Genomic DNA, 10,432 nt, shown 5'->3' with positions numbered 1-10,432 from the left:
CGCCACCCGCCAACTCCTTGTCAACAGGACGGAACTGGTCAGCAGGGCCCCTCCTAACCCATCCACCTACCTGTCCCTGTGGTCTGCATTTCATCAACGGTCACCTCTGCTCCGGCTGATCTTCAGCCCATCCCCATTTCCAAATGCTCAGTCTGACGGAGCTTATGATAGACTTGGGCAACATAACCTGGAGAATGTTTGCTGTAATCTGCAGTGGGTTTCCTGAGGGCTAAGAATCTCTAATTGCATCTTACGCTCACTTATAATAATGTAGTTTTCCCATATGCCTTTGTAATGAAAGTGTCTCTAGTTCACTCCCCAAGTTATGAGCGGTCTAGATAACTCATTTGCTGCAAAGAGCCTCTAAGATCCCCCCTTGTCTGCTCTGGCAGCACACACAATGTGCGTGTGCTTTTGATGCATGTGTGCACCGCCTACAGTATCCTCATAGTCCAATGTTTTTCATTTAGCCAATATTGAGTAAATATTGTACAAATATAAAATGTACCAATAAAAAATACTTTGATTTTGAATGACGATGTAGGCATTTAAGCCAAATCAAACATGACAATATCACATTGATAACTAGATTTCTTTTAGTCCAATTTAATTCTACTAGTAAGCAAATGATCATCGAATTACATTTTTTTAATAAAATGAATTGCTGTACCTGCATACTTGAATTACTAAGATAAACTCATGGCTGTACTCCGAAAAAAATATTGCTCCTGAACCATGTGTATTTATGAATGTGAAATGTTTTTTTTTTTATGTTTTTTTTTTCTTTGAGCCAATAAGCTGGTCTCAGGTTTAGTTTGGTTATAATCGGCTACAGCAAGCCATAGTTTGATAATTTTAGTGTATACGCCCATGTGAATGTTGTCATGTTGTACTCTTATCGATCTATTATCCTCCGTCGTTGGTGTGTGCTTCAAAACTATTTGTTTCGGTCAGGTCTCAAAAATGAATGGCAGTCGATTGAGCGCTGCACAAATTTGAAATGCGATGGTTCCGTTAATGTTCAGCAGGCACAGCTGATGCTACTAGTATTCACTGCAAATGAAGAGGGACTTGACAAGATTGCTGTACCAAATGAAATATCCATGAACAGTGGAGATGGTTACTTGAGGTTGCATGTCTGTTATTTAGTCTACTGATGATTCTACTACAATGTTTTCTATGCTTTCTATTTTTTTTCATTCTGCTATTTTAATGCCTTGTCCCCCATTCCCCCCAGTCTGCTCATGCTGCAATGCTCATCTCCGCCTCCGTTGTTGATTTTGGAGCACACGGATAACCCCATGCTCTCGTGATGTCATCCTCCCCATCGTACCATACTGCAGTTTTCCCGCCTGGCTTGCATATACTGTATGTAGGTGGTAAAGCTGGGTTAAATGCGGCTGGCGGAGGGGTCTTGCGTGGCGAGTAGCCCCCTCCAGGGCCTGTCGGTCGCACATGGCCCTCAGCCCTCCCCCCTGTCAGTCCCAGCTGAGCTCTCTCCCGGGTCTCCCACGCCAGCCACCCAAACGTGCATCTCAACTCCGTAACCAGCAGTCCCTGAACCGCCTCAGAAGAGCCCAGCCCACATGCCCAGCATTTACACTGTGTAAGACGTACCTGACCAATTTACAATGCCAACCCAACAGGAGTCTGGCTCCCAGGCTAGACTAAACAACCTTCTAATGTGGAGGATTAAGGGGGTCGGTGTGTCTGTGGACGGAGATGTGAGGGAATGGGACGCAGGGTGTAATGCAGGGTTGAAGGGGCCTTGGTACTGGGGAAAGGACTGCATGTTTTATCCAGTGGTGAGCTGGACCGCGTGTTTTATCCAGTGGTGAGCGGGACCGCATGTTTTATCCAGTGGTGAGGGGGACCACGTGTTTTATCCAGTGGTGAGGGGGACCACGTGTTTTATCCAGTGGTGAGGGGGACCACGTGTTTTATCCAGTGGTGAGGGGGACCGCGCGCTTTATCCAGTGGTGAACTGGACCGCATGCTTTATCCAGTGGTGAACTGGACCGCATGCTTTATCCAGTGGTGAGCGGGAACCCGTTGGGCCTGTCCTGCTGCTCTCCGGGTTTGGACATGGCGCTGCTTTTCGCCGAGCTGGCAGAACGGCGAGCGCTTTGTGTCCTCGTCAGCACTCCAGGGGGTCGGAAACGCGAAAGTCCCCACGCAAGCAGGTTTCCCGCACGGTCCTGCTTCAGGGCTTAAGTCCACAATAGAAGGGTTACCAGCTTTGGAGAAGTAATCTCTGCCCACAATGGGCACACCCACACAGGACCCAACCAGTGCATTCTGGACGCAGTCTGCAGAAAACCCACCCCCAATCCAACATGGGATGGGAGGATGGGTGTATGCATATACATACACGTTAAATACACATGCAAATCCGGTTACACACACACACACACACACGCAAATCCAGTTACACACACACACACACACACACACACACACTTGCATACAAATCCAGTTATGCGCTTACGCACATTTAACATAAATCATTTATTGGCTACATTTTTGGCATAAAGTAATGCGTTGTATAATTTACCCAGCTCCGAACAAGGAAGGCAGTTTGGACACTGAATCCCTCCCCCAGCGGGTCTTGTTTATAGTTTGTGCATTTATTTGGTGTTTTTAAAATTAGTGGGTGTGCATCCCCTTTCATGTTTGAAATGGAGGGCAAGTTATTTGCTGTTGTGGTTTCACAAAAGGCGCCATGGCAACAGGAAGGATGAAAAGCATCTGTAGCCATGGTGATGTGTGTACCACACAAGTGGGTTCCTGAAAGGCGACCTGATGCTTGGGTAGGTAAGGGGGGGGGGGGTATAAATTGAGTTCAAACAGATTTTCAATGCTGTGTTTACGACGTTCAACCTTGTGCCGACAAGATATTTACACAGTAGGGAATTTATATTACCTTGAATTAAATATCCATGAACAGTGGAGATGGTTACTTGAGGTTGCATGTCTGTTATTTAGTCTGTTGCATGTCTGTTATTTAGTCTACTGATGATTCTACTAGAATGTTTTCTATGCTTTCTATTTTTTTTCATTCTGCTATTTGAATGCCTTGTCCCCCATTCCCCCAGTCTGCTCATGCTGCAATGCTCATCTCCACCTCCATTGTTGATTTTGGAGCACACGGATAACCCCGTGCTCTCGTGATGTCAGCCTCCCCATCGTACCATACTGCAGTTTTCCCGCCTGGCTTGCATATACTGTATGTAGGTTGTAAAGCTGGGTTAAATGCGGCTGGCGGAGGGGTCTTGCGTGGCGAGTAGCCCCCTCCAGGGCCTGTCGGTCGCACATGGCCCTCAGCCCTCCCCCCTGTCAGTCCCAGCTGAGCTCTCTCCCGGGTCTCCCACGCCAGCCACCCAAACGTGCATCTCAACTCCGTAACCAGCAGTCCCTGAACCGCCTCAGCCCACATGCCCAGCATTTACACTGTGTAAGACGTGAGGACAGTATCTGACCAACTGAAGCTTTTTACCAAGATCAGCCTCTTATAGGGCTTTCTATTTTGTTTTTCTTGTATTGGTGTAGTTTCCATGTGATAAATGTAAATCAGTGTTTCGGTACAGTATAATGGCATTTTTGGCCTGAGGGTTTCTGGAATGGTACACAATCCTTTACCTTGGGTGTCATTAAGTATTGGAAAAAAAATTGTTTTCATAAAGCATTCAAAATGTAATTTAACAATAAAAATAATATTTCATAGAACTATTTGTCTCTGGTCTGCCCACAGTACCACTGGCTGGCCCCTGGCTGTTATGAGCTGGGACAGGGGAAGGGCGTCTTTAAGGGCCTTCGGGGAGGGAGGGAGGGCTGGGCTGGTGGGGGCTTGTGCAGGTCCTCCTGAACGCTCCTCCAGTGTCATTAACGAGCTCGCAGCCCCACATGCCGGACCAGCAGCCGGAGAGAGACGGACCCACATACCCAGCACCCATCATGGCACTGCGCGAGGTAAGATGGGGGGCAGGGCGGAGGGTGAGAGGCGGCGGTGAAAACACACACACACACACCACATACACACACACACACACACACACACACACACCACAGGTGTATGAGACAGCCTGCGCCTTCCAGAAACACTGGGTTGTGGGATGAAATTTGCAGGTGGGATTGACTTTGCAGTTCCTCATCTTGAGCTTGATTTTGTGACCCTCACAATGGCTTGCTGGATAGTTTAGAAATAGGCAGAGGATTGAAATGGAGCTCTCAGTCAAAGCCGGGAGGTGTGGGGTTATGTCAAAATGGTTGCCACTGAAGAATGCAGCTTGTAGAAATAAAATGGTTCCATTTTGATTGTCAATCTCAACATTTATGATTTTTTGACTTCGTATATATTACTAAAAGTGTATTTAAATGCTTATTGTCAATATTCATTGACCATCAATGCATTTGAATAAGAGAACGCTATCATAGATCACAATCGGAACAAAACAAAACCAGAGGATAGTGGTGCCCACTAGGTGATGTGTGTTTCAGGAAAGGCTGATGTACACCTGCACCTCCTTGTTACAGGACTGAATGAATGATTCTGAGTGTAGGGCTGTGGGCCTCTACAGTATCCGAGAACAACAGCTCCATGGCACTCCTCTGCCCTGAGAGCAGTGATGTCATCTCCTTAGTGACAAGCTTGACGTGAGACGGGTGCGTGGGGGGTTGGACCCAAAATGCCCGACTCAGACAAAAGGGGTGAAATAGTCCCGTCAGGGCTTTATTCAGGGAATGTCCAGTGTGTAGTCAAAACACAAGCAATGTTCATACCTGTAAAATCCAGCCAAAACCAGAGTACAGTACCGAGGGATAAGGCAGTCTTGTAATGGGTACACCATGCAAAAAGTCCAGTAGCCAGGAAAGCTGTCAGCAGGGCAGAAGTAGAGGCGGACGGTGCAAGAGTCAAGACCGAAGTCTGTTCCGCAGGGCAAAAGCACAAAGACAGCAGGCAAAGTCATGGTACAGGCAGGCAGTGGTCAACAAAACAGAAGTTAATAATTTTTGGTCAATTTTTGGCTTGGGTCGTAACGGGTAGACAGTGGCTTGACAAAACCACTAACGCATGCACTGACAAACAGGAGGCAATAATTTCACAAAGACATGACATGGAACTGGGCTATATATGCAGGTGTAGACAGGTGTAGACAATTAGCTTGAGAGTAGCATGAGAATGGAAATCAGGTGTGGAGGATTTACAAGATAATTAGTAATCGTTAGTAGTAAACCTATCCTGCCCTAGCGTTAGTAAATTAGTAAATGACATACACAAGAAACGTAAGGTAAACATGAACACATGGTTAGAATGTTAGTATTACCCAATCCTGATCTAGCGTTAGTAGATTAGTAAGAAGACAAGGGAAATTGAAACAATTAGAGAAGCGTGAGTGACAGAAAGGGAGAGAGAGAAAGCATGAATGCAAGGTTTGCATGCTAAACAATGAACAGAACAACATAACATGAAACAACATAAAACGTGACGTAAGTTTGCGAACTGACATGAATAACTTATATAATGTGACAAGGCAAGACTAAGAAATAAATCGTAACAAGATCTAAACATGAAACATAACATGACATGAAAATTAAATGTAACAAGAAATAAAGCATAACAACATGGCGAGACTAGACTAACATAATACGTGACATGACAATAACATAACTAAGACAATAACTAAACATGAAACATGACGTGACAAACATGAGACGTGACATGACGACCTGTTTCAGACCAACTGACCCCACCAAACGCATGTCTGTCTGCTCTTTCCAATCTCTATCTATCTATCTTGTTCTTTGCCTGACCCAGAAATCTACTGAGGTCCACTATCTTTAAGGAAATTCCAACCAATGAAGGGAGGCTTCTGAAATTTTCATGAGCTACAAAACAGGAGCGCATCCTTTGCGGAAGTATTATAATTTTTTTGGAGTGGGTGACATATAACTGATGAACCTGTGGATCCACCTCTCCCCATCTGCTGCACATATGTCATGTTTGTGACTGCCGTGGCTTCGAACTGACGTTTGAAGGAGCACGGACATCCTATTTGCCTAATTCACCTTCTCCTGCCGATGGATGGAGCTAGGAGCAAAGACAGGCAGAAGGGGTGAAAAAAAAATTATTGGACAGACCTAGGTCTTGGAGAAGGTGGACCTGGTGTGGGATGTTGTTGTGATGGGGCAGCTGATTGTTCCTAATTCGGAGAGAAGCAAAACAGCCATAGAAATACATGGTACCAAGTCAGGGTGTACGCACTACCATAACCATAAAAGGATCAGATACTCTGTGACCTTTTAACTATTTGCCCCAGATTATTCAGTTTAGCCATTGTAGGTGGATTACCACATTACCAAAATGAAGAATAAAATGTTTAAGGAAAAGTAAATTTGATCAGATTCAGGCATTTGGCAGTTGATGCGTTATTTATTATAGCTTTTTCTCATGCCATTTTCACCAGTAGAGCTGTCTGTCCTGTTCTTTCAAAAAACCAATGAATATTTATTTGTCCCCAAGGGGTAATTTGCAGCCATGTAAAAGCAGACACTAAAGAATACACAATATGCCACTACTGTTATGTTCCTGTGTTCTTGTCCTGTTTTCTTGTCTGAGCCCTTGATTCCTTCACCCAGTTCTAGCCTCCTTGTTTCCTTGCCCTTGCCCTTGTTTATCTGGATTTCCGGTTCTGACCCCTGCCTGCTTCCCTGGACTCTTCTTTGCTTTGTGGATATCTGTACCTCTGCTTTGTTGGACTGACCCCCTGGTTTTTGACCCTGGCCTGTTTTTTTGACTCCGCTCTGTCTGCCCTTTTTGGAATTAAACCTGCCATTTTTCTGCACCCCTGTCTGCTTTTGGTTCCTCTGTTCCCCCCGGCATAACAACTACACAAAAGGAAAGGAATACAATTATTTTTAAATATATATAAAATAATATATATGCTGGAGAATGTGAGCACCCCTGGTTGAAAAGCCTTTTACAATTACATTTCTAAGTGAACAGAAGAGGACCTGACCTCTAAATGTTAAACATGACGCATTTCTCCAAACATTTGCACAGGGCTCAGTAAAAAGATTTTATAAAAAGTGATGGTTATGTCTGTGTATTTGAACACATGCAGATTCATTGTACCACATTTAAACCACGGTATATATTATAATATTACAGTAGTTTGATACCATTGCCAAAGGTACAGTTATTCCAATTTTAAAAATATGAAATTGGCATGGCACAAAATATGTAAAAGAAAATTGTCATACCCCAAAATGTTAAATTACTACAGTCGATTGTTTAGACGGACGGACCTTCTGAAAACACTGAAAGGGTACATATTTTTTAGATATTAAAATTGTTTTTTTGCAGTATGCAGTATACCTATTCATTTTTCGTATTTTGGATTTTTGCCAAGTGGTAAGCAACACATCAAATTGAGACTGGAATGAAAATGCTCCATGCCCTGTTTGCCTCCGCCTCTACCCTGCAGGTTCATCACCGTTTTGTGGCTCAGGCACTAATCATGCACTATTTATCTCCCTAATTGTCTCAATTGTGTTTATTCAGTTAGTTTTTTTTGCCCATGGATAATGCCCATTGTGGCAGCTTGTTTCTAAAATGGCATATTTTCTGGATTTGTCTTCTGTCCCACAATGCTTCCTGCCTCTCCAGGAGCTGCGGAGACGGCAGTTCTGGCGTGCGGTGCTCGCGGAGACCCTCGGTTCGCTCATCTTCGTGTCGGCGGTGTTGGGCTCATCAGTGCCGGGCCCTAACGGTGCTTCCCCAGGGCCCCTGTACCCTGCCCTGGCTGGAGGGATGGTGGCAGTGAGCCTGGGGCACTGCTTTGGGGAGATGAGCGGAGCCCAGGTGAGGGGAACAGGTAGGGTAGAGGGGTGGACATGACAGTCTTTGAGGCCCGCTGCTGGAATAGCATGACTCCTAGTGAACATTTTATGGTGAAGAGTCAGTAAAGCACCATCTAGGCATCAGTTCAGGTGAAGCTACATTTGGTTGAAAGGTTTTTGTAAAAACAAAAAGTTGAAAAGTTAAAGTTCAGGATGTAGCCAGGTTATATCTGGACAAAACTTGAGCTATATTTAATTTAATTACAAAAAATCTCGACATATCTCTAGTAGCCTACCTCTATATTTACACCCCTCTAGACATCTAGAGTCCTGCTTTTGTTCACTGGGAAATCTTTAAAAGCCTTTATGAAGACCCTAGCAGCCTGCATAATAACTCAAGGGTTCTTTGTGGTGCACATTCATTGATTTCATTACGTACGGATTGGTTGACATAGCAGGCTTTGTGAATAAGTGAGGACAGTCCAGATGATTTTAAAATGAGTCAATCAGCAATGACCAAGTGAGGATTTGAATCTCAGGCTACCTGTCTTGTGACCTCTAGGTGAACCCTGCAGTGACCCTAGCCTTCCTGGCCACCCGCCGGCTGGACCTGCTGAGGGCCGTGGCCTACATCCTGGCCCAGTGTCTGGGGGCCACGCTGGGGACCGGAATCCTCTACCTGGCCCTCCCACTCAAATCTTCTGCCGAGTGCTATGTCAACAAGGTGAACCAGTGTTTGTGTCTCTCTCTGCACTGTGCTACTCTGTGTCTCTGGACTGTGCTATTCTGTGTCTCTACACTGTGCTATTCTGTGTCTCTGCACTGTGCTAGTCTGTGTCTCTACACTGTGCTATTCTGTGTCTCTGCACTGTGCTACTTGTCTCTCTGCACAGTGTTACTCTGTGTCTCTCTGCACAGTGTTACTCTGTGTCTCTCTGCACTGTGCTACACTGTGTCTCTGTCTGCACTGTGTTACTCTGTGTCTCTCTGCACTGTGCTACTCTGCGTTTCTCTGCACTGTGCTACTCTGTGCCTCTGCACTGTGCTAGTCTGTGTCTCTCTCTGCAGGTGTCCTCAGAGGGTAACGCTGGCCAGGCTCTTGGCATGGAGGCGCTGGCCACCTTCCAGCTGGTCTTCACCATTTTCTCAGTTGAGGAGCAGAGGCGTCGGGAGGGGTCTGAGCCCGGTAACCTGGCCATCGGATTCTCCCTGAGCGCCGGCATCCTAACCGCGGTGAGAGATCGCAGGCCAGGGGCCGTCCAGCAACAGCCATCCTCATTCAACTCTATAATTAATAACACTGCAGGAGCAATGTGCCATGCTGCCCTGCAATATGCCTAGCATGAACTGTCATGACAGTGCATTGTAATCTGTTGTGTTTTGTAATCGATGGGCTTGTGGGCTTTATTGCTTCACTTTATTGCCCATTGGGTATTGAAACTCTTTTCTCAGGGCCATGCTGGCACCAGCATGTGGGGTTGCTGGTCACAGTGGCCACTGCCAGTCCTAGACTGGGTAGGCCCATCCATGCATTATATCTGCATTCCTGTGCTGGAAGGGCCACACCCTGGGCTATCCTGCCTGTTTGGGTGGACATGACCCACCTCTTAATTGATTAAGTGCTGACACAGATAGCAAATTTTCGACCCAAAGATTTTACAATTTTATTGGTTTGTAGGTTTGGTTCAGAGGCTCCAGATCTGGATGCCACTTCTACCCCAGTATTAGCTCATTGTGCACTGCAGGCTGGGCTAAGTCTGTGTTATGGATCTCATTAAAATGGTGGGATGCCTAGATCCAGTCCAGACACATTTTGCTATCTGGAAGGTAACGATGAAAACCTGGAAAAGCAGCAGATCAGGCCAGGATGGGAGTTAGGGACTCCAGATGACCCTGTCCTGTGTCTTTAGGGCCTTTTCTCTGGGGGCAGCATGAACCCTGCTCGTTCCCTCGGCCCTGCCATCATCACAGGGATCTGGGAGCACCATTGGGTGAGTCCACAAATCCCAGGCCTACCAATGTGGAGCTCCAGATTATCATCACTATTACCATAAGTATCACCAATACGTTCATCATAATCAATATCAGTGTCATCATGATCAATAATAATAATGGTAATGATATTATTGTAAGTATTGTAGTGGAAGCAATAGTAGTTGTAGTTTCAGTAGTTGTGGCTGTATTAGTACTTGCTTTAGCAGATATTACTGTAGTAGTAATTACAGCTGTATTGGCAGTCATAGCTGCATTAGTAGTTCAGCTCACGTTCCTTAGATCCTTAGTTCCTTCTGGTCACCTGTCCCATCTCACAGGTCTACTGGATTGGGCCGGTGCTGGGGGCTATCCTTGCCGGAGTGTCCCACGAGTTCTTCTTTGTGGCCAGCGCTTCACGGCAGAAGCTGGTGGCCTGCCTCACCTGCAAGGACATCGAGATAGTCGAGACCGCCAGTGTCTCCCGCTCCTCGCTGTCCACCATCACCCAGACTGCCATGAGGGCCAAACAGGCCCACAAACATGACCACCACTAAGCCCAGCGAGAGGGCAGGCCCTGCTGCATGATGCAGCTCAAACTAATAATAACAAAATTCATAGA

At 45.9% G+C, this 10,432-nt stretch overlaps 1 protein-coding gene across 1 annotated transcript; it reads left to right on the top strand.

Moving 5' to 3' along the window:
* The first annotated feature begins 3,954 nt into the window (after nt 1-3,954).
* On the top strand, nt 3,955-10,367 carry LOC133110759 (aquaporin-4). Its single transcript, XM_061221057.1, has 6 exons — nt 3,955-3,969; nt 7,667-7,861; nt 8,402-8,563; nt 8,908-9,072; nt 9,750-9,830; nt 10,152-10,367. The coding sequence occupies exons 1-6, from the start codon at nt 3,955-3,957 to the stop codon at nt 10,365-10,367; spliced, it is 834 nt and encodes a 277-aa protein (XP_061077041.1).
* Nucleotides 10,368-10,432: the final 65 nt, after the last annotated feature.

The sequence above is a fragment of the Conger conger genome, chromosome 14 (genome assembly GCF_963514075.1).
Source record: "Conger conger chromosome 14, fConCon1.1, whole genome shotgun sequence".
In the NCBI taxonomy this organism is placed as follows: Eukaryota; Metazoa; Chordata; class Actinopteri; order Anguilliformes; family Congridae; genus Conger; species Conger conger.
Note: the sequence above shows the minus strand (reverse complement) of the source record. Positions and strands in the feature narration are given on the sequence as shown.

Coding starts and splice junctions, on each gene's coding strand:
- LOC133110759 (XM_061221057.1), top strand. Junction 8,564..8,907: donor CCGAGTGCTATGTCAACAAG/GTGAACCAGTGT, acceptor CTCTCTCTGCAG/GTGTCCTCAGAGGGTAACGC. Junction 9,831..10,151: donor GGATCTGGGAGCACCATTGG/GTGAGTCCACAA, acceptor CCCATCTCACAG/GTCTACTGGATTGGGCCGGT.